The following is a 24,083-nucleotide window of genomic DNA, read 5'->3' as shown; positions in this document are numbered from 1 at the left end:
CTTGAAATGCCGGAGTTTTTATTCAGTTACAGTTTGTAAAGTTAAGTTCTATTTCAAAAAATGTCAAAAAAATATATGATTGTTAGGTAGAAAGCTGAACGCGAAAAAATAGTTAAGAAGAACAAGTTATTTTATATATTTGAGATAAAATGATATAAAGTATTATACAATATGGACTTGAAAGGTTCTTAAGATTATTGAGATTTGAAAATGCTGTAAAATACCGGCGAGTGGATTTGGCATGTTCATCTAAGGTCTTAGTTATGTCTTATGATTACAATGAACGAAAAAAATAATTAAATGCTTAATGATACAATCTATAAAACGCTTCGTGGTTTTTTGATTAGAAATTATGGCCTATAAATAAGAATAATTTTTATGAGTAGAAAATAATAATTTCGATACTTGCATTAAACAATTTGCAATATTTGACACTTGTCTAAAAAAATGGCACTTTTGGCGATAAAAAGATTGATATAATCAAAGACATGGCTTAATGGAGGAATTAGCACAGAAATGGATGGAGTAAAAGATGGAAGAGTGAGATAATTAAGAGACCGAATCGGATTGGCGCCATTTGATTGAGAGTAACACCTGTCTCTCGATTCGAGTTGACCATGATTGGTTCCAACTCCAGAGCGAGGGCATCAAATATGGCCGACTCGATATGAACATGACTGACTTGTATTGGAGACGACAGTCAATTCAAGTGTTTTCACTGGTGACGTACAAGAAATGATCTGCAAGAACGGTGTTCCTATCAGAGCCATGCCAAATATACACGAAGGGAGGTAGGAAATTAGAAAAATGCTTTGGTCTACGACTGACTAAACAATGAGAAATGTGATCTGTAATGTTTACAAAACAAGCAAGAACGCCTTGGCTACCGATTTATATATTAATTTAAAACGAAATCGTTCGCGCTAGAGATTATTATTAAGAGAACGAAGTAAACCACATACTTTTCGACATGATTTTTACCCAAAAAGAAAAAAAGAAAAAAATACATAAAAATTAAGCTAGTTTGGGAGGGAAAAAGTTGCATGTTACGTTTCTGTTGTTGTGGAAGTCAGATTTTTGTAAATAATTTGGAGCTTACTAGATTTAATTCTCTTTTTTCCTCTCTCAGCTTTTATTGGTGATATAAGGGAAGTTACTCAAGCGCTTGAGAGCGGCCAGGTGTGTAGACAACTAACGATCAATCGTTTTTATTCTTCTATAAATTCTAAATATTATTATGTTCGCCTTGTTAAAAAAAGTCATAAGCTTTTAGAAAGCCTGAGACAAATTTGTATTACAGACAATTTCGTATTTAAACGCGAAGCAAAAACATAAAGCTAACACTTGATATTTGACTTGAATATCCCATCAGATATATGCCACACAACCATTAATATCCATAAATACTTGAAGGATTCTTAACAGGATTTTTTCTTTAAGTTCTCATTGCATATGCTAATTTCTTCCACTTTTCAATATCCGTTGGTGCATTCCGGTTATTTATCCATTGCAAATACAATGTAGGATTTGCTGTGAAATCCTGTGAAAAGATCATCAACTCTCAATTTTCAAGGTCACTCTCTTAGCAGATATTTTATTGACTAATGTAAGCTATAATTTATTTATCAATTCTGGTATTTTTTATGATTCATTTTCATTCCCCTCCATTTTTTGTTGGTCTCCTTAGTGATGTCCCACCTTTGGGGAAAAATTCACTTGAAATATTTTAATTCCTCTATAACAAAATCATAGTCAATACACCTTATGCGTTGTGTTGAAATGTTTTGTTTTCTTATTTCAGACAACATATCATTCCCTAGACTTGCCACAAGTCGACTACTTTTTTTCTTGTTTGAGATTTGGCTTTGTCAAAAAGTTAATAATTTTTTTAGGGTTAAGACCTCTACTACTTGTAATATGAGAGGTTGCAGTGAGTGACAAAGGAAGCTTGGAGAAAATCTAGTTATACCCTTGAGAAGTAGATTCTTCGTTTGAGTCATATCCATACACAACCATTAAACTAAAAATTCATGTTGGAGCAGCCAACATGAATTTTACCTTGAACATGGGTTAAGGGGGATTGTGCTGTTGAGAATCAAACATGGTCTGTAATTGGAAAACTTTGCATAGAAAATGTTGTAATAGGAAAATGGTCTATTCTTCTTTTCAAATAAGCCATTTGGGAAAAACACAGAGTTTTAAGTGTAGATGCATGCAGGAACGTGAAATCAGATACCATGCCCAAGGGTAGGTGATTCCATTATATATGGTGACTGCACTTAGTTCTTGCTATAGGTTTACAAACATTAGCATTGTGATGTTAATTTGCTGACCATTATTACAATAGTAAACTTTGCCAAGTTGCATCGTGACATCAGCAAATAGATCTCTATTTGGAAAAGAGCTAACAACATCAAGTAAATACCCCCACAAAGGATAAAATTGATGATGAGGACAATAAGTGGTGATTTTAATTGAAAAAATTATTTGAGAAAAAGCCAGAGGCTTTTGTATAGTTAATCGTACTAATAAGAGAGAAAGAAAAGGACTCTTTAGCAGAAGCATATAGAAAATTAACATTCAATTAGCAAAGTATAAATAATTCGTTTAGTCATAGAAGATATCTAGATCTTTGCCAGGGAGGTCGAATTGAATTTCCATGCAAAAAAAAAAGACTTGTATGTTAAAGACTGAAAGTGAATTGGCTTAGACTTGAAAATTTAGTACTTAGGAAAAGGAGAGGCTGAAGCCCCCAGCCACTCCCTTCGACAGTCAGTCCCTGGCCGTGGTGCAATGGGAGATGGGGGGTAGGGTGGGTTTTAAGGAGAGGGATATGAAATAAGTTCTGTGCTTAAGGTGTAACATTGTGATAAATATGCCTATATATATATTCATTCTCAGAGTCCTGCAGAACCAGATGAAACCGGTACAACAGCAGTTCATAAAGCTGCAGCAAACGGCCACCTTGAAGTATTGAAAATGTTAGTTGACCATGGTGGGGATATCAATAAAACTGATATTACTGGCTGTACTTCCTTGCATGCTTCGGCAAGGAATGGACATATTTCCTGTGTGAAGTTTCTTGTAGAACAAGGTGCTGACTTCAGAGTCAAGTCAAACAAAGGAAATACTCCTATGAATATTGCAAAGTCAAATGCGCAGCAGAAAGTTGCTGAATATCTGTCCACTTGTGGTATGTAGTTTATATATAGGTTTATGAATGGGATGGATGATCAATGAGTGCATGGGGGAAGTATGGATTTAAGGATAGATTTTTGGGTTGGTGGGTAGACCCATAAATGGATAAATGGATAAATGGTTGGATGGATAAATGGATGGATGAATGGGTGAATGAACTAATGAATGGTCATATAAATGAATAGATGAATGAATGAATGGATAAATGGATGGATGTATGGATGGATGTATAAATGAATGAATGGATGGATATATAAATGAATGGACAGATCAATGCTTTAAAGGATTGATAAATGGATGAATGAGTGAATTATTATTAGAGGAATAAAAGAATGAAAAAAATATCTATTATCATTTTTGCAGTAGTATTACCTCTCTTATTTCTGATAATAAATTTAACAGTAAATATTTTTATCTTTTTTTTCACAGATAGAGAAAAGTTTGCTTGGGAAGTGCAGTGACGACATTGCAATATCAAGCCTTAATAATAGGTTAATTTTTAGAACAAAAATTTCTGCTTGAGTTTTTTTCCCAGTTAGCCTTGCCTTAAATTAAATTAATTTTGAAAGTGGTTATGATTTTCTTTTTCACAGTAGAAACTCTATTTAGTGGCCACTTGACAATTCCCTAAGGGGAGCTACTTCTAATATTAGCTTGGCTGTATTAGTAAAAGCAATTATGAAAAAGGAAGAACTTTCATAGGAAGAATATTAATTACGTTCCAAAAAGGATGGTCAAACATTTTCTTGTATTTTATTTAGGGCTTGGTTGGAAGGTCAGCCAAACAACAGTTTAGAATAATTTAATATTTAGAACTAGGTGTTTATTTTTTGATACATGACAGGTGTAGATGGTAAAATTTGTTGAGTTAATTGGCACACCTATATTAGTTGTTGCTTTGAAAAGCTGTGCCTGGGGGCATGGAGCTTGTGTTGAAAAAGACATTTTCAATGAATGAGCATTTTATTCTGCATTCTTGTGCCGTGACTGGCTTAGTGAGTGTTATAATTTTGATATCATTACTTTGTTGTAAGCCATTACTTTTTACCTCAATTTATCTTATCCCCAAAGATTTTTTCACGTAACTTAACTTATGTAATCACATCCTCACCTTAATGCATCAACCTGATGCATCGTAGTGCAATAAAACACTAATGTACATTTCAAGCTACAACACTAGATTTAGCAACCGTTACAAAACCTCAACTACTGACAACAACACACCTCACCACTACATCTCATACCTTGCACTATACCACACCTTACACTACACCTCATCCAAAACTACAAAATACTTGAAATAATGCCTGGTCATGTCTGCCTAGATTTGGAAATTTTCCAGTCAAAGCTTGGCTTTGCCAGTCAATTTGACCAGTAACGTTGAGCCAGAAACGAGGTATGACAGGCTAGGACAAATTTGGCCAGTCATCATGAATGGTGACTGATTGGCAGTGTTATTTTAAGGCATACCTCATAACTTAAAGCTAGTGGATAAAAATAATTTATTAATGTTAATGTCTATTATATATATATATATGACAATAGTATCTTAACATATTAATCAATAGTAGATGGAAAGAAATATATATATATTGTATATAAGAGCAATAGAGGAAAGCATGTTATTATAATTTGTCCAGACACTCATTAATTGCCTTTGGAAAAACAATGCTGTTGAAAACTAGCCAATGATTATAAGATATCTCATTTCCAGAGAGTCTAGTCTTGATGCAATAACAGGCTAAGATAAAATTTGTATAACCTATTGTCTTAGCATTTAATTATAACTTGATAAAAAAATTATTGAAAATTAAAATAATGAGTCTGTTTGAGAATTTTAGTCAATGTGATTGGTTGATGGGAAATCCAGCATGGCGTAGTGGTAGTATGCTCACCTCTGGGGTCTCGGGTACGATTTCTGGACTTGGCATCCCATGTGAGTGAGGAGATTGTTAGGTCTCTCCCTTGATTCAAGGGTTTTTCTCCTGGGTCTAAATTGGGTTTGATTCCTGGACTCGGCATCACATGTGAGTAGAGTTTGTTAGGTCTCTCCCTTGATTCAAGGGTTTTTTCTCCTGGGTCTAAATTAGGTTTGATTCATGGACTCAGCATCACATGTGAGTAGAGTTTGTTAGGTCTCTCCCTTGATTCAAAGGTTTTTCTCCAGGTTCTCTGGCTAGTTTTCCTCCCTTGCAAAATCTAAGACTCTGATTAGCAGGGTCATGACTTTGATCAGCCCAGAGGTTGTTTCAAGGTGTAGGATATTTTCTTTTTAAAAGATAACAATTTTTAATTTAAAAAACATTTCTAGCCTAGCCCCCCTACCCCTATAGACATCTTAATATAAACACAGGTATCCCAACTTCAGAACTATCTTCTGGACATTCAGTGAAAATAGACCTATCCTGAATTCACTTGACTGGCCACGAAACAATGGTTTCAAGTCGAGGTTGAACTTGATGAATAAAAGAGTCCAGTTCAATCTCGACTTCAAACCATTGTTTCCTGGTCAGTCAAGAGAATTCAGGATAGGTCTATTGACAAAGATATGAATTTTTGATATATAAACGATATATGATTGCATACCTTTACAAAACTTTGCATTTTCATTATCAATCTGACAAAGTTGATAGTACCTTATCACACTTGAAGACATAAATGGAAGACAAACTTTTATATTTCTGTATTCTTAATTAGTACACATTCCGATATCTTTATCATAATTACAATATAACTAGTAACTACATTTATATTTAATCAAAGGTAGAGTGCATTCAGTCAAACTGTTGAATAGTTAGATAAATGTATCTAACTTAGATAACTATTTAGTTTACATCAACTAAAATAGTAAAAACGCGCAAAATAACGGTCATGCTAATCCGGGGGGTTGTTTTACCAGAGAATGAGTAAATAGACATTCATTTGTATCATCGTTTCTCCCCCTGATCTCATTAGCTGTTTACTTGTAGTTTCAAATTTAGTTGATGTCACCTAAAATAGTAACTAACTTATCTAATTTAGGTGACGTACACTATTCAACAGTTTGACTGAATGCACTCTAAGCAACTTACTCATTACCAATTGTTAGTAAAGTTCCACTGAAACTTACAGTCATTGAAAAATATTCAAAACGTTTGTTGATTCTAATCTAGAATTAGGAAAAATTTTGCTAAGAAGGGCTTAGTGATAGAATTACAGGAAATGTCTAATAATCTAAAATATATATAAATTTGAGGATTTTTCTTATGCACTCATGAATAATGATTCGGTATGTCTTAGAAAGCCAATCTCAAAGGAACTCTCAGAGAATCTACCCACACTTTGACGAGCGTTGTGACATATTGCCGTTCTTTCCTCAGGACTCAATGCAATAATTGTCTCCATGGCATCAGCATAGCTCTTTACGTCACTGGCTAAAAACCCTGTCACTTTTCCATTCCACTCTATTACGATATCCATCTTGGGCCCACCAGAATTATGAGCAAGTATAATGCACCCTCCTGCCATGCACTCGACGACACCAATACCAAAGTGTTCATTCCACATCGTATGAAGCCCAATGGTTGCATTGGCAATGTAGTTTAGAAGCTCTTCAAATGAAACATTTAAAGCAAACTCAACATTGGCTCTTACTTTCATATCTATTGCCAACTGCCGCAAGGTATCAACACGCTTAGCATCTTCTTCATTTCTGCAGCTTCCAATCAGAATAAGTTTGTATTTACTCTGCTCTTTCTTTGGCTTGCGCTTGAGAAACTCTGCAAAGGCCTTGATTTGTAGTGGATGGTCCTTTTCTGGTCTGAACTGAGCAATGGAGATAAATAGGTGCTGTGGATCACCCTTGTTTAGGTTGATTGGGATTTCCTGGAAAGATTTGGTGTCGCATGGTGGATACACGACAGATGTTTTGAGCTCCTTCCTCCAGAGAGAAACAATATGGTCGTAAGTCCAAGTAGAGTTGACCATCACCTCATCAGCGCACCTCCCTGCTATCCCATAAGCCTTTGCAAACAGGTGATAATAAGCAAGCTTTACGAAACTGAGAATGCGACTGTTGCTGATGAATGAAGCATTGTTATAGCTTGAAGCCTTACTGCTCACACGCGCAAGCATATCTGTGCTGATGGTTGGGTAATGTACATAGCAACCAACCTGACAACCACCAACATACTTAAATAAAGGCAATGTAAAGGCATATCCCATTGTATCAATGTAGATATCTGGTATATAGCTGGTTAAGGCCTCCCATCCAAGAATAACTGATCCAAAGCTTTGACCCAGTAGGGTGAAATAGGGATACATAGCAGCCTCAACCCAGCGTCTTTTCTTCAAACACACGAACTCGACTGGCTTTGGAAGTGAAATGTTAAACCTTGTCCGTGCTTTCTCGAGGATCTGCGCACCAGTAACATCCTGGTCACCAGTGTACACTACACACTTGACAAAATTGTACCTCTGCTGTATGGCTCGTATTCCTACCCACAAAACACGTTCTCCGCCACCACCAGCATTGCAATAGGGGTGAAAGAATCCTACGACAACAGGTTTAACGTGTATTTGACCTGGTTCAAATTTTCGTAGATGTGGCATTGCCTTCCTAGTGGCATGACGAACGTAGACACCAAGCATAACGATGAGCAAGTAAAACACAATACTGAGCGCAATCAGGAGTAGAATCACGTACCCAAGGAATAAAGCAACGCTACTGGCTGTTATCTCAGGAATTGTCCACATTTTAGCGAAGAAAAAAGGATTCCTACAGAAAAGAGAATTTTTCCTTCGAATATCGAGTTTTCTTCTCACTGATGTAACCGCTGACCTACTTTTTACTACCCAGTCCACCCAGACAGAGTTTGACAAAGGGATCCCGCACATCATGAAAAATGTAAAACTGTTTTATTTTACGCTTTTCACTGGTGATGTAAACATGCTAGCACTTGTTTATCCTCGGTAAATTTGATTCTTAGAACGTGTTTGCGTCAGTGATTCATAGCACAATGTCAAAAGAACAGGTAATGTGCGACGTCTGGGGGAAATTTCCCCCCGATGACGTTAATACATTTTTTCAGTAAAAACCGCTAAAAAAATATGTAAAATCAGTTCCTTTTAAAATAACTTGGTTATCTAAAGAATTCAAATGGGCTTTTAAAACCTTAGCTATCTTTCCTTTTGATTCAGGATCAGTACGCCAAACAAAACGCGATCGTTAATTTACTCAGCTTGAAGCATACAAATGCCAGCTTTCTGGAAAGCTCCAAAATCATGAAACAATTCAAATGGCGGTTTTGATATGGCCCAAGATATTTACTTAATTTCCCCCGCTCTTGTTACACTATTATTTTCTGACAATAGAAATGCTATTACATATAACAATAGAATTTGTTGGGGGTCCCAGCAAAGATCTACTGGTAACACCATAATCCGAAGTAAGCGTTGTCAAAAAAAAAAAGTTTATCTTGCGTTTCAGTCGCTAATCCATTTATCCGTATATTTTATCTTCGACAAAAGGAAAAAAAATAAGATAATTTGTTTTTTTTAAGAATTTTCGTTCAGCGACACGACTTTGAATGATCAAATAAAGCCATAAAATAGATCTATGGGAACGTCCATCGGTGCGTTTTAGGCTTTTCCGTTAAAATTCAATACGTTTTAAAATAAGCATTGTCACGAGCCGTGAGATTTTTAAGTTACGTAATACTACGAGGAATGTTATCTCGCACATAAACCCTAATAGCTTTCGATTGCCATTGATCAAGAAAAAAGTCGTTTAAAGAACAGCACTGTCCGCTTCGCGGCGCAGTCAGGTGTGCCTGATTAGACCTAAAACTAAACGACAAATCGGAAATGCTATTTTTAATGCTTAGTTATATTTTAAGAAATATAACTCAGGATTTAGTGTCAATTATCACATTTTTAACTTGCATTAACATTTTAATATTAGGTTTTCTCTCTAATGCGACTTTTTGACAAACATGTCAAGTTTTGAAACCCGCCATTTCAATCATTCCGTTATGGAACTTGTTGAAAATTTCGGTAGCGTTTGTAGTTTTATAAACAAGCTCTCATGTGTTACTTAAATGTAAGGAGACATGGCAATTCCGTAACTCGACGTACCGGATACTACATCCTAAGAACCTGCCGAAGATGGAAGATTTTCTCTCGAGTTCTGCGTCATATATTTTTTGTACGTTAAATATCGATCACTGATTACCCCTACTCAGTTGTTTCTGTCGGTCGTTAATTTTCTTGCGAAGTCTTTCGTTTCATAACTATATCTCAGTGTAATCCTTGCTCTCCTTTTTCGTCTTTCCTCTCTTTTCTTTTCGATTTCATTCCTTCTAGTTTTATCGTTTGTCTCTGTTTTTCTCGTTCCCTTCAATTCTCCACTCTTTCTTTTCCATTCTTCTCATCCTTTCATTTCCTATCTCTCATTTCCTATATCCTATCTTCTATTCCTTCCCTTCTCCCCTTTTCTCTTGTTTCCCCTTTCCTTTCTTCTTATCTCTTATCTCATCCTTTCAGTGACCAAAAACTGCGTAGCCAAAATGAGGCATGCTTCCACGATACCTCGACTAACATCCTTTGTCATCGCACTTTTTAGAGCTGCGTTCTTCTGTAACAAGAAATTGTTCTTAGAGTCTCAGTCAACTCTTGGTGCCTTACGTCAAGAAAGGCGGTCATTCGTTACGTGCAGATGTTCGTGTTTAACATAATGAAGTTTGAACTGAGAACAGTTCTCCCACTATCATAGTCATGGATAGTTTATTTTCAATCTTGAGTCCATCAACCAGCCACCGCACATAGTTTTTCATTTTTAAATTTTCATATATTAACAATGAAAGTTAGTATCCCGTCAACTTTGCCGTGGGAGGTCCTATAGATTGCCTTGAGGGAACTCACCGACCTACTAAAAGTCACAATACAACCCCAAAAGCGTTAAGTTTTTCACCGCTCCAACACTCATTTCCTCATTGATCTCACTGGTTAATTAAAGCAACGATTTTAATTAGAATCAACAGACCCTGGACGCCAACTATTTTTTCTTTGCATCTCGCCTTTGTTCGTGACGATAAACCGAGAAACAATAACGTTGTTTTTGTAGTTTACAAGTGCAACAAATTAAAAACAAGTACTAGAGATTTCTACATGATAGTATAATTCAAAATAATAAAAATGTCTTATATGGCTGTTAATATCATATAGGAAAAACATATAGTCATTTCTTTAACTTCGTATATAAGCAATCCGACTCGCGCATCCCAAGTTTAAGCAGATTCCAGTAAAACAATCAACTCTACCAACCATACCTTAGATTTTGCTAGAGTCGTGTCCAAGCTTTTGTAGTTTTGTTCATTGTGTTTATTTGTCAGTCTATAATTGTAGTGTTCAGGACACAATTAATCCGACAATCCGCTGATTGGAAACGTATTTTCTTCCGGACTGCTAAGCTTGTGTGGGAAGGTACTGTGTTCTAAACTCCATAAATAAGGCTGTTACGGAGACCTACGAACAGACCACCCGATAGCTATTCAAGCACGAACAACTCTTTCAAGCAGCGAAAAGACTCTTATTAGCTTAGTTCAGGATGAATAGTGGAAAAATCGCATTTCTTTTAGTCCTTAGTATCATAGTGGTATCAACTATAGTCCAAGACGTTGATGGAGTAATTTCCACTCTCACAGTGAACAGACCCAAAGTGCAGAAGCCAAAAAAGGCGGGAAGGAAGGCGACTGGGACGTTCGTTTCGCGGTCGACGACCCGCAAAGTATATTCGACCGACCAACCCGATATCCCAACGAATAAGATGGCGACATATGGAAGGACCTTACGAGATTTACAATATTTAGGTAAGTCAAGAACAGTTTTTTTTCCTGTAAATAGTACTTGCGAATGAAATGTTCGTGCATGCAAAATACGTTCTTCTATGGATGAGCAAAACTAGACTGAAATAGAAGACGGAGGAAGGGAATAGTGAACTCGCCCCTCACTTCTCTGGTCTTGGGGTTGATTCCTGAACCGGAGTAAGGTTTTTTAGATATCTCTCACTTTCGATTTGAGAATTTTTCTCCGGGTTCTCCGATTTTGATCCTTCCGTAAAACCGCGGAATTATCCGTGCCCTGACCTAGATCAGTTCATTTTAAGGTATTGATAAAATTTGAAGGTTTCGCAAAGGACTTCGCCGCGTTTCAATGTTTAGGTAAAGGTTACATAACTCTACAGTGTGGCAAATGTCTTCCCCCTCCCCCTCGTGAAAAAAAGATTATATGAGTAATTACTGAGGATAAGCCATTACGTTCACCGGTCTTCTGTTCTGTACCTCACAATCGAAAACCGACTTAGAGTCCTTTCCGGCCGGCCAATGCAATTCTTTCAGCGTACCCAGAAATAATTAAACCCAAACAAAATGGCCATACATTAATTTGCGGAACTAAAACAGTTGGTAAAATGGACCTGGTGATTAAGAAGATTACTCCGATAGTGTATAGCTGATTGCTAATGCTATTGTTTTTCTTTTATTCCACAGATAAACGATTTCTAGCCATTGAAAGTAAGAGTAAAACATTTCTGAAAAACGTACGGTCTTGAATCAAAGATATTTTTATTAGAACAATCGATCTGTGGAAAAACGCTTTGGCAATTGCGGAATCAAGAACCGAAGAAACAAGATTGATTGATGATGATTCTTATTTCTATAAAAAAAATGAAGGAAAACTTAAATCATTTACTAATGGGGTTGCTTCTGCTTCCTTTCTCTCTTATGAAAGAGGAGCAGTTATGATACGAATGAAAAAATGGCAGTACAATGATTGTAAATCTTCTGAAAGAAAATAAAAGATGCTTGAAGCAAAGCTTAACATGTATTTTGTTCTTTTAGTTTTGGATATGTGTTGAATAGTGAGAAAGAGCAAATTTTGGATTGATCTCGCAACTCGATTCAACCTTAAAATTTTATATGAACCTGAAACCTTTTGAGCTGATCAAAGTCAGGGCAAATTTAACTCACAGATCGAACCCTGAAACAACTCCTGGGCAAATCAAAGTCAGGACACACCTAACTCATACATCGAACCGCGCCTCAAACAATTTCTTGGCTGATCAAATTCAGGAAGTTGGTTGCAGAAAAAAACAAGGCCTTTTGATTTTTGGTGATTCAATTTCTAAACTTTTCATTTTAATTCTTTGTTCTCTATTTTTTTTATTACGATTATTTACTAAGATTTTATGGAATACGCAGTAAAGAATGATCAAAATGGGATGAAAAATGAAGTCGTGTTTCAAATTCGATATACATGGCTCAGTTAAACAAAGAAGTTTAGTTGTTCCTTGGCGCATTCGTATTTCTGTAAAACCCTAATTCTGACGTTCAGCTTCATCGAATTTGCTTGGCTTTATACCAAGTTAGAAAACCATTCGAGTGCTAGTCAACATTTAAGAATTTTCGTTCAAAAATTTATAAAACTGTTCTCTAGGTTTACACTGAATGAGCTTAAAACTGGCTATTGAATATTGCAGCTTGAAAAAAGAATGGTCGTAACAAACGGAAAAAATAAATTGGAGCATCATTAGGATAGAGTATTCAAAGCTACTTTTTCTGTCCATTTTGTTTTAAAAAACCGCCTGTGCCGGACTGAATAAAACAAAGAGCACTCTTTTGGCAGAGCAAACTGAACCGGAGATTGTTTCATGCAAGAATAGATGTTACCGGTTCAATAATAGATTGTTTTAGATTGACTTTTTTAGTCATCCCCGCAAACGGCAAACGTGACCACGTTTTCATAGTTTTCCTGTATTTTACTTTACATTTGCAAACCTTCTTACCAAGCGCAAATACTCTTTTGTTTTTCTACTACTTGAACTTTTTTGCGATTCTTTTTCAGTAATTTAAAAGAATTTCTTACTGGTCAACTGACGTTTCACGTTTGCCGTGAACGTAAATCTAAAACTCTCTAATGTTCCAAGACCAATTTCCCACTCAGCAAAAAAAATCAAAAGAAAAGACCCTTTACTTAAAGGTCGGTTTTATTATTTACAACGGTTTGAAAAAGTATTGATTTCCAAATAATATCACACTCAATTTCCTAAATCTTTAAAAACTGAAAAAATCATAAATTGATTGAAAACGCATGGGAATGGCTTTTTTAAAAATATTTTAGCAATAAACTCCCTTTGTTTTCTTAAAATTTGTCCGATAATATAATGCCACTAAATTAAGATTTATATCTTTAATGTCTTGGGTTTACTTATCTGGTCAATTGTTCTCGTTCAATATTGACTAACTTGAATTTTCGCTATCGTCTTCATCGACCACAAGCCTCAGTCTGTTTTTGGCTGTATTTACTTCTCTTTCAGAGTCTGAGTCATCGGCAGTTTTTCTTTTCTTTGTTTTGGTCACTTCTTCATCGGAAATTACCTTCACAGAATTATCATCGTCGTCGTCATCGGATATAGTTTGTCTTTTTGTTTCTTCTTCGCTTTCTTCACTGTCTACGACCCCCTTCAGATTTCCAAACAGTTTTTTCCTGTAAGTACGCGGGGATGGTATTGTCACTGGTGCGGCTTTGGTGACTGGTTGTCTGGTACTTCGTCTTGTTCGGCCTCCGCCTTCTATTGAAAACAGCAGAGACAAAAATTCATATTTTGCAATTACGTATACATGGTTTAGTGGCCAAGGCTGTGCATAACATGTGAGAAGAGTTAAAAACCTCTTCCTTGATTCTAATGATTTTATCCGGGTTCTCCTGTTTTTCTTCCTCAGCAAAACCTAACACGCTAAATTCTAATTCCATTTGTGAGTTTACTTTAATCAAGCAAGAGGTTGTTTTTAAGTTTGATAAAATTTGAAGGTATGCTGTTCGTGAATTTTAGAACTCGGATTTTTTAAGTTCTTGTGACCAAACCGTTAAGGCCTTGTTTGTCAAAAGTAGGATAATAATAAGAAACCTTACTTACCATGTGTAAGGATGTTGGAGGTGTCCAGAGCTGCTATTTCATCGGCTTCTTCCTTCGCTTGTGAAAACTTTTTGCATTTTTCCAACGTTATTCTCCCTATCGTAATTTTTTTAAAATCAGAATCGAAGTATTTCAACGTAAGAAAAAATATCAATAGTTCATCCTTCCTTTTAAAGAAAGCACATAGAGTGCATAAGGTCGTGATTTGCCCTTTCAGAGAAAAAGCCAATTCAAGTTGGCATCCACATTCGCTGTGTGGAAGATCTTTGGGTGGCAATTTTGAGCTCCGATTTGAGCCAAAAGAGAGTGATAATGATAGCGTGTATACCATATATCCGCTTAAAACGTTGTAAGAAATTTCACAAATTTGCACAAGTTAGTAAGTTCAGTAGACCTCAGTAGACCTTAGCCCTACAAAACTTCTCACTAATTCGTACAATTTTGTTAGTGAACTTTGTCACGGATATATTGTTTGCACTCTTTTACTTTTTGTAAATACAAAATGTACTTGCATATTTCTTCCTTAGAGAGAAATTCAATATTGACTTTGTTGGTGTGGATTTACCTTCTATCCCGGTATCATCACGTAAAGACTGTTCAAGAATCCTTTCCTTAGCCTTCATCGAATTACAATCAGCAAACAGCTTTTTGTAATTCTTAAAAATTTTACAGGCTCTGACGTATCTCTTTAGACTCTTTAACTTATGGCTGTCTTCTTCAGAAGGACCACTTTGGTTTTCTTTCTCCTGTAAGTAAAATAAATGTGGCAATAGTGAGTATGGAGAAAGACATTTGAAAATATCTTTGTAAAAAGGACAGAAAGGAAGAGATCCAGGAGAGAAAGAGAGTACCGGCTAATAAAGAGATACTAAGAGAATTTATAAAAATATATTTATAAAAAGGGAAGATCTTATGGGTGGGGGAAACTGAAGACTGACAAGAGGGTACATGAAAAGCATGTACGCCACCCATATTGGAGTACTTTACATTATACTCACTCTCTTCTTTCTGTTTTCATCTTTCTTATTTCTTTTCTTTTTCTTTTCATGTTTCTTGCTTTCTGTTTCTTCTTCCTTGTCAGAGTTTTCTGTTGATGATTCATTTGAGTCTCGTGTTTGCTTCTTTATTTTCTTCTGCAAACCCTCCTTTTCCTTCATGTTCATGCTTATTATCTTCCTCATCAGAGCTCTCACTATCTATTGATGATTCTTCTAGTTCTTGTATTTGTTTCTTTTCAATTTTCTTCCTTGACTCCTTGCCTTTGTTATCAGGGCTGTCATCTTCATCTGATGAAATATCTGAATCAGCTGCTTGGCTTTTCTCAACTTTCGTCACTTGCAAATCATCATCATTGTCGGAATCTGACTTGATTTCAACTGCTTGATTACTTTTTTGATTATTTCTTTCATCATCTGAGGAGGAAATATTGACAGATTCTGCTCCTTTTTTCTTTTCAACACCATCATCATCATCATCATTGTCATCATCATCATCATCATCATCAGAGTCTCTGTATTTTTTTGCTGCCTTCTTGGCTGATGATTTCCTCTTTGGCATGGATTCATCCTCACTGGAAGATGATATTGAAATATCATGCTTTTTGTCCTTCGATTTTTTCTTTAAGACTGACTTCCTTTTTTTCTTTGAAATTGTCGTTGTTTCATCACCGGATGATACTGGAGATTCATCATCATCTTTTCCAAATTTGCCCTTTTTTGCTTTTCTTTTACTTATCAATTTTCTTTTTTCTTTTTCTTCATCATGACTATCTTGAATCTCTTTCTCATCCTTCTCATCCTTCTCAGGATTTTTAGCTTTTTTCTTCCCTTGTGAATGTTGTTTTTCTTCCTCACTTTCAGACTCTACTTCATCTCTTCTCTTTGGGCTACCTTCATCCTTCATTTTCTTTCCCTGTCTGTCCTTTGACGGTGAAGAAGTAGAAGTGTCTTCAACCCTGTGGTCATTATCATTTACTTTTTCTCTGTCTCTGGTCTTAATCTTTCTTGGTGATTTTCTAGGAGATTCACTGGTCGTACCCGTCATACTGTCCTGAGTCTGAAAACCAAATAATTATAAGTAGAAAATATATGCTGCTCAGTCCAGGAATCAAACTAAAGACTCCAGATGTGAGAGCCAACACATGTCACTCTTGACCACCTCCCCCTCCCCCCTCCTCCCACATTAGATTGACCCCCTATACTGTTGTTTTTACTTATTCTTCTGTTGCTTTTCTTATTCTTTACATGTTCATGTTTTAATGAGCTGATAGCTTCCACTATGATATGTGTTTAAATAAACTATTGTCTTAGGGTCGTAACCCAGGGGGAGCACTAGGGTGCACATGCACCCCCCATAAAAGCTTAAGGTCCACTCATTTATCTCCTTTTTTTCTTCTTTTTTTTGGGTCTGCCAATCATTGCCTGTGCACCTCCCTGCAAGATCCCTGGTTATGGTTACAGCCACTGAGTTGGTAATAAAAAACGATCAATGGTCCGATTTCATTTGATGTGCACCCTCCCTGTAAAAGTTCTGGTTACAGCCCTGTGTCTATTGTCTTGGATATGTATACCTTGACTCTGACTACAGCTAGCCTCATGTTCAAGATTATTGGTATATACTAAGAAAACCTTCTGCACAACAGCTTTAAACCTCTTGTTGTCTTCTGGTTCCAAGCTGTCCTGGTCAATGTGCTCTAAATACTTCTTGCGAAGAGATTTCACAGTATGAGTCCTGCGTTGATAAGTAATTATAATTAAAAATTTCTGTTAACCTTAAACAAACTCATGATTGATCAATGTCAGGGCAAAGCTAATTGATTGGAATTTAGTGTGTTGGTCTTGCTCGGGGGGAGGGGGGATCTCCTATATATAGAAGGGGGCTGGAATGCTCCTGTTGAGAGAACCTGGAGAAAAACCCTCTCCAATGAAGGGAGAGACACAAAAAACTCTAAGTACATGTTATGAGACTACGAATAAAACCAAAGACCCCAGAAGTGAGATGCGAGTGTACTACCACACTGGCACCATTGATTTTTAACGATTTATCCAAGCATGTTCAAATATTCTCATGTTTTTATGCATCAGTCATTTGAAACCCAGGTTAGTGATACTGATTGCCTTGCAGTATCGGACAGAATGTTAGGGGTAAGCTCCCTTGTATCTGGCTGAGAAAGCTGCACTTTGCTGGACTCAGATATGAGGAGAAGTAGATTCAAATAACTTGTGCATAACTCTTTACTTAATAGGCATAGAACAAGGAATTCGCGTGTTTTTATGTGTATTCTAACACGGTATCATTGGATTTCTTACCCTGCATCGTCGCTTTGTGAAAATATCTGGTACAAAAACCGTTCCACCTCCTTTTCATCCATCCTTTTATATTATTCAGGTTTGACACACGAGGATCGAGACGATCGAACGCATATACCTTATTAATACCACAAGTAGTTTAGAAAAATTTTCACTAAAAATCTCACCAGATTCTTTTATCGGCAGGATAAATTTTAAAGGGAATATGGATTAGCGATTGATTATTATCCAAATATAAAACAAAATACTGTAAAATCCAAATTGTTTGGTGTTTTGTTATGGCGGGAAAGTGAGATTCTCTTCCCAGGAAATCTTGCGGCTAGTTGACACACAGGGAACCCAATTTAGATTAAAATGTTCAACTCTAATAAAATCCGGGGGAAATAACTTTTATTGAACTTTTTGCATTTGATTTGAAGATAGCTTGATAGTGAATGAAAGAATCAAGCAAAATAACAGTAATATTTTTTCGCGCGCTTTTGTTTTCCGTTATGACTCCCCCATATTGTTCTATGTCATTCCTATGTAGAAAGACTGTATTTAAAAATAAATCGCATAAAAAGAAATATTAGCGCACTTTCTTGTCCTCACTCAAGAACAAAAAGTTCAATAAAGGGTCTTCATTTCGGAATATTTGCGTTTCATTGTTTAAAGAACTTTTATCCAAATTGGGCTCCCTGTGGTTGACGCCTGCGCAACAAGCTTCAAGATTCCAATATGGCGACTGGAGCAAACGAGGTACGTACGAGTTGATGTCCAAAAAACAACTTTAAACGTCTGAATTACTGTCTTTTCTCTTAAATTAAGGGTTAAACTGGATATTTTCTTGATCTTTCTACAGGATATTGTAAAGCATTCCGTTCATACGCTTGTTTTTCGCTCGTTAAAGCGAACCCATGACTTCTTTCTTAATGACCACGCGTTGCCAGTCGACAAGCATGAAGAATGGTAAGTTTAGCTTAAATCAATCTAAAATTGAGAATTTCTCTGTTTTATTTGTTCGATCTAATTCTATAAAATACCACAATCATTTCGAAAGCCTAAGGTCTGTATTCTTAGTTTAAAACAATTTTTGAAAAGCCAAAAATTGGACTTGAGACTTGAGGATTTTAAGGATTTTTTGCATGCTGAACGTGTTGGTAATCTTTCTTAGTGAGAAAGCAAAGATTGCCTGCAAAGTTCGTGACGAATATGAAGCTGTAAAAAACATGGTTCAAGCCAAAGACACAACAGAACATCTAAAACCACATCCAGAAAAGAAATCAACTGATTTGGTAACTGCATTACACAAAATCCCCCCATCAAGTCAGGGAGATGAAAAAATATCCAGGGCTTTAGTGTCTGTGGGTGGCGGGACTAAACAGCAGCCATCAACAGCAATAATGCAGCAACGCAAGGCTTCATCGTTACCAAAACCACAGTGGCACCCACCATGGAAGCTGATGAGGGTGAGTGTCTGGTAAACTCGGGTAACAATACATGGTGTATAAGAAACCTGTTATTGCCATGGCAATAGAAGCTTTGCACAGTCACATGATGGCAGCAATGTTGGACAGCAGATAAGAAAGAATTTATTTCACCAGAGTATAGGGATTCTTTTGTCCTGCCATATTCTTGGGGTGCATGTTATATCACTCACAATCAAGATGGTAGCTGTTTCATTGTTATTCATATCGTAAGGGATTTTGAGTCATGTGGTTGCACCCCAAAGTTAACATGGCTGCCAGCAGCTGATCATGACCACCAATAATAATGATTTTTAATTTTTACGTGACTTATTGCTAGGTCATTAGTGGTCATACAGGATGGGTGAGGTCTGTCTCTGTTGAGCCTGGTAATCAATGGTTTGCTACAGGATCTGCAGATAGAACTATAAAAGTGAGTGGCATGCAGTAATTAATAATTATACCCAGGGCTTAAAATAATCACCAGCTAGTCGCTGGTCATGACGACCAGGCAAAATCAAAGATTTGACTGGAGAAGTTTCAATGCTAGATGTCAGATGACTGGCTGTTATTTTAAACCCTGATGCAAGTACCCAAGTTTATTCCCAAGAGATGAGAAATGGTCTAAAATGACTAGACTGAAAAGAGGCCATTGGTCTTATATCAGTTAAGTATCCCCAAGTAGTAAACTGCACAGTAGGCAGGAGGGTGTTTAGTACACATCTGAATTCTCTCGTATATATTGTGCTACATCAGTCTGTCAGAGATAAGGTTTTTGGCTTGCTGATAAAATGGCCTGTCAATGATTGTAGCTCTGATACAGCTCCTCCTTGAATACGATAATACCATAAATACTTCTGTACACTGTTATTTTCAAGGCTAACCAATTTTTGTCTGATCATGTAGATTTGGGAACTTGGTAGTGGAAAGTTAAAGCTATCACTAACAGGACACATAAGTACAGTGCGTGGTTTAGTTGTCAGTCCTAGACACCCCTATTTATTCTCTTGTGGTGAAGACAAGCAAGTAAAATGCTGGGATTTAGAATATAATAAGGTATTTGATGCATCTGTTAATTGTGTTTTAATTTTTATAAATGTTTTCATTGTCCATGGATTTTCCCATTATTTTGTTGGCATAGGTGCACAGTAGGCAGGAGGGAGTTTAGAACTTATCTATATTCTCTCGTATATATTGTGTTACAGTGATTCATGAGAGTTAGGTTATTGGTTTGCTGTTAAAGTTGGCTTACCAGTTGTTGACTCTTAAACATTTTAAATCAAATTTGTTAATCTTATTATTCTATTGTCTGTATGGCTGTCGTATGTTGTTTTTGGTATCACAATTTGGAATATTTAAGAAATCACCATAAGCTGAATGTATAATGTATAATTTTTCTGTCATTTTTTAATTAGGTTATTCGTCATTACCATGGCCACTTGAGTGCAGTCCATGCTCTTGATTTGCACCCTACAATAGATGTTCTTGTTTCTTGTGGAAGAGATGCAACAGCAAGGGTTTGTATCGGAAAGTTTTTAAGATCTTAATTTATTGGTGCAAAAATATTTTTTTAAAAGTTTCTCATTGTTATTCTTATTTTTGATCAGGTTTGGGACATTAGAACCAAAGCATGTATCCATACATTATCAGGACATACCAATACTGTAGCCACGGTTAAGACACAGAGTGTTGAACCACAGGTTAGTACAACTTTTCATAGAAACAGTCTTTTGAACCCTTTCAACAAATGTAGATCTGGTTTCAGTTAAATGTAAAGATGGACCTAATCTGAGTAGTAAGCATAATTCTTTCCAATTCAGATCATGTGTTACTTTTTTTGATGGGAAAATTCTTTGTTTGAGTTGTATCCATATTCATGTGTACTCTGTTGTGTAACTATCAAACAATGAAATGATACTCTAGGGAATGGCACATGCCAAGGAATGAGAAAAAAGTGAGATAAGTCCATCGTTGTTGGATTTTACTATTCAGGTCCTGAGAACCACATGACTTGTTAAATTTGATTCCTAGGGGTTTTTTTGTGTTAATACAGTATATGAAAAAATACTGTTGTTGCTAATAAAGGTTCTGCACTATTACACGAAGACAGCCATGTTGTGTCGTGACGGCCAATCAATATTAAGGAAGCCCTCAATAATTCTTACTTGCACAGTAGGCAGGAGGGTGTTTAGTACACATCTGAATTCTCTCGTATATATTGTGCTACATCAGTCTGTCAGAGATAAGGGGTTTTTGGCTTGCTGATAAAATGGCTTGTTAATGATTGTAGCTCTGAAACAGTTCATCCCACAAAATTATTAAGCTTCTTGGTTTCTATAGGATATCAAGATGGTGTTTATGTCATAAATCTATTAAATATAAAAAACACTGTTTTCATAGACTTTTTCTGAGATAGCAAACATGTTGCTAGTGGTATACCTATGGTACAAACATCTTATCTTCATCATACCTTTTATGGTGTTGTTTTTACCCAAGCTAGACCAGAATGCATCCTGTTTATGCAACTCAGAAAAGACCTATCATGTAATATTTCGTGATGTGTTCTAGATTATCACTGGAAGTCATGACTGCACTATCAAGCTGTGGGATTTAGCAGCAGGAAAGACAAAAGTAACATTAACAAATCATAAAAAGAGTGTTAGGGCTGTTGTTCTCAATCCAAACTCGTAAGTCTTGTTTTTTCCTTATTTTTTCTACATTGCTTGTATTATTAGGAAATAAGAGGAAGATAATTGAATAATCCTTTTATTCACTAGGTTCACATTTGCAAGTGCGTCACCTGACAATATAAAAATATGGCAATTTCCAGATGGTAATTTCTTACAGAATCTTCAAGGACACAATGCTATTATCAACTGTTTGGCAGTCAACTCTGACAATGTTTTGGTCTCAGGAGGTACGTCACTGTTAATTTAATAACTAGGCTAGCTCCAGTCACTAGGCCAGTGTGCAGTGGGTTGACTATGGTACTGTAGTTCTCACTTGGATGGGTTAGCATCACATCCAGGGGAAGCAGTAGTAATCTTTTATTAAATCAGTGGATGTTGTGAATTCTGCACTAGAATCAGTTAAACCCACATGTACCAATTTTGTCATAAAAACTTACTATAGAATCACAACACTGATCATCAATCACAGCTTCAGCATGTTTAGGTTGGAATGTCCATAAGTCTGTTAGAATGGAAGTAGGTTGTAGGAAATGTTGACAACCCCTCTCATCTCTCATACCAACCTCTCACACACACACACACACACCCCCCCCCACAAACACACACACACACCCCCACCCCCCCACACACACACACACACCCCCACACACACACACACCCCCACACACGCACAGTCAACATTGCCACCCCCACTAACAACAACAACGACTATAGAGTTTTTATCTTTTGATCTAAAGGTGATAATGGCACAATGCACTTCTGGGACTGGAAAACTGGATATAATTTCCAGAGAGTGCAGGGAACTGCACAACCTGGATCTCTAGACAGCGAGGCAGGCATCTATGATATGATATTCGACCAGAGTGGTAGCAGACTCATTACTTGTGAAGTCGACAAGACTATTAAGATTTACAAGGAAGATGACAGTGCTGTAAGTAGTTGGATATCGTGTATATATAATGGAAAGCATTGGTATCGTGTGCTGGTGTTGTGTCTGTATCGTACTATTTAGTTCACTGCAGACCCGCTATGTTATAACCTAACACCAACGTTATTTACTGTAAAGCTGGTTAGAGTATAAATAGGTTTTTATATGTACACTTTGTATCATGGAAAATTCTAAAATGCAGAAATTTAAATTAATGTCAACCATTTTTGCTTTTGTACAGAGTGAAGAAACACATCCTATCAACTGGAAGCCTGAAATATTGAAGCGAAAACGATATTAACATATTCATTTTACAAGGATATATTACTATTGATGCTTTGCTGATGAATTTCAATTACATGTTTTTAACAAACATGTATAAATACTAGCAGACATTGTAATATAAAACCATGAAAACTGTTGTACAGTTTTATGCAGAACTAGGGAGATTTATTGTACTTGATATAATTATTACTGAACTTTAAAAAGCCTAGATTACCATGTCTTCTAGTTTTAAGTATTTGTCATGGTGACTCCTTGGAAGTTTTATGGAATAATTCAAGTGTGAAGAAGATTACTTCTGTACTACAAGAAGTGGGCTGAAAAAAAGAGTGTAACCAGCTATTTTTAATCAACTTTGAGCTGTTTGAATATGGGATGAAATATTTCTTAAAGCTTTTAGTTTAGAAAACGTATTTTTCATATCTGACTATCCATTACTCAAGGGAGGAACATGGTCTGATATGGAAAAATATTAAGCTTATATCTTATGGGCCTTTTTCACGTGACAGCCATATTGGTTGGAACAATAGATTCTACCACGCTAGCCTCACATACAAGGGTGTGAAAATAAATTAATGTAGGTTAAACAAAGGTTTTTATTCTCATGAGAATAAACATGGCCGCGGTGTGATAAGGCCCATTGACCCCATTTGTATAAATTAGTTTTATAAATACATTATAAAGTATTATCAAGTAAATAAAAAAATCTTTTTAATAGTGTCCTAGTATGTGCTTTTTATATATGTGCTTTTTATCACAGAGTTTTCAGATCAATGTGCAACTTTGGGCTAGCCGAGTGGGTAGGGTGCATGTATAATCACAAAAAGATAATGGAATTCAAGGGCATTTGATTATGGTTGCTATGGTTATGCTAATTGAGCTAAAACACATTTTATGAATATTTGTTAGTTGTTAAACAACTCTACTCACAGGGCCGTAAACCAGGGGGAGCACAGGGTGCAAGTGCACCCCCCATAAAAGCTTAAGGTCTGCTCATCTATCTCCTTTTGCTTTAAAATTGAATGTAAATGTTTTTTGATTAAATGAAGACCACTTTCCATCTGCACGTTGTAGCATTTTTAAGAATTACTCATCCATTATTTTATTTTGGTTCTGCTTATTTTTTGTTTACCTTTTTTTTTTTTTGATTCTGCATATCATTGGCTTTGCACCCCCCCTGCAAGATCCCTGGTTATGTCACTGACTCACATACAAAACCAAGACAGGTTAGGACTCACACCTGGGTTGCATTGTTAAGAGATGCCATATTAGCAACACATT

The 24,083-nt window shown here is 36.3% G+C and overlaps 5 protein-coding genes and 1 long non-coding RNA gene across 6 annotated transcripts; 3 read left to right on the top strand and 3 right to left on the bottom strand.

The window, feature by feature from the left end:
• The first annotated feature begins 625 nt into the window (after positions 1-625).
• LOC116288299 (uncharacterized) lies at positions 626-5,033 on the top strand. Its single transcript, XM_089039009.1, has 4 exons — positions 626-788; positions 1,128-1,179; positions 2,902-3,193; positions 3,628-5,033. The coding sequence occupies exons 1-4, from the start codon at positions 736-738 to the stop codon at positions 3,657-3,659; spliced, it is 429 nt and encodes a 142-aa protein (XP_088895135.1). The 5' UTR covers positions 626-735; the 3' UTR covers positions 3,660-5,033.
• Positions 5,034-5,859: 826 nt separating this feature from the next.
• On the bottom strand, positions 5,860-7,988 carry LOC116288323 (GDP-Man:Man(3)GlcNAc(2)-PP-Dol alpha-1,2-mannosyltransferase-like). Its single transcript, XM_031695099.2, has one exon. The coding sequence runs from the start codon at positions 7,930-7,932 to the stop codon at positions 6,442-6,444; it is 1,491 nt and encodes a 496-aa protein (XP_031550959.1). The 5' UTR covers positions 7,933-7,988; the 3' UTR covers positions 5,860-6,441.
• A 2,526-nt stretch (positions 7,989-10,514) lies between these two features.
• On the top strand, positions 10,515-12,054 carry LOC116288291 (uncharacterized). The gene is made up of 2 exons (XM_089039010.1): positions 10,515-11,045; positions 11,724-12,054. Exons 1-2 carry the CDS (start codon positions 10,784-10,786, stop codon positions 11,783-11,785), a joined length of 324 nt encoding a protein of 107 aa, XP_088895136.1. The 5' UTR covers positions 10,515-10,783; the 3' UTR covers positions 11,786-12,054.
• A 1,288-nt stretch (positions 12,055-13,342) lies between these two features.
• LOC116288289 (uncharacterized) lies at positions 13,343-16,193 on the bottom strand. The gene is given in 5 exon segments (XM_031695054.2): positions 13,343-13,804; positions 14,150-14,245; positions 14,715-14,895; positions 15,148-15,296; positions 15,298-16,193. Coding segments are annotated over 5 exon segments (1,653 nt in total). The 5' UTR covers position 16,193; the 3' UTR covers positions 13,343-13,472.
• A 319-nt stretch (positions 16,194-16,512) lies between these two features.
• Positions 16,513-17,726, bottom strand: LOC148906202 (uncharacterized). The gene is made up of 2 exons (XR_016121533.1): positions 17,458-17,726; positions 16,513-16,879 (listed from the first exon to the last, which is right to left on the bottom strand). It is a non-coding gene; the product is annotated as an uncharacterized LOC148906202 (long non-coding RNA).
• A 436-nt stretch (positions 17,727-18,162) lies between these two features.
• Positions 18,163-23,522, top strand: LOC116288321 (pleiotropic regulator 1). Its single transcript, XM_031695096.2, has 11 exons — positions 18,163-18,195; positions 18,299-18,405; positions 18,611-18,905; positions 19,243-19,335; positions 19,809-19,958; positions 20,318-20,419; positions 20,510-20,602; positions 21,471-21,589; positions 21,680-21,819; positions 22,330-22,523; positions 22,762-23,522. Exons 1-11 carry the CDS (start codon positions 18,175-18,177, stop codon positions 22,819-22,821), a joined length of 1,374 nt encoding a protein of 457 aa, XP_031550956.2. The 5' UTR covers positions 18,163-18,174; the 3' UTR covers positions 22,822-23,522.
• The last annotated feature ends 561 nt before the right edge of the window (positions 23,523-24,083 follow it).

Source organism: Actinia tenebrosa, unplaced genomic scaffold (genome assembly GCF_029948245.1).
Source record: "Actinia tenebrosa isolate PJP-AT-01 unplaced genomic scaffold, QUT_ActTen_1.0 PGA_scaffold6__47_contigs__length_16458017, whole genome shotgun sequence".
In the NCBI taxonomy this organism is placed as follows: domain Eukaryota; kingdom Metazoa; phylum Cnidaria; class Anthozoa; order Actiniaria; family Actiniidae; genus Actinia; species Actinia tenebrosa.
The sequence above is the reverse complement of the archived record's forward strand: the minus strand, read 5'-3'. Positions and strand labels throughout refer to the sequence as shown.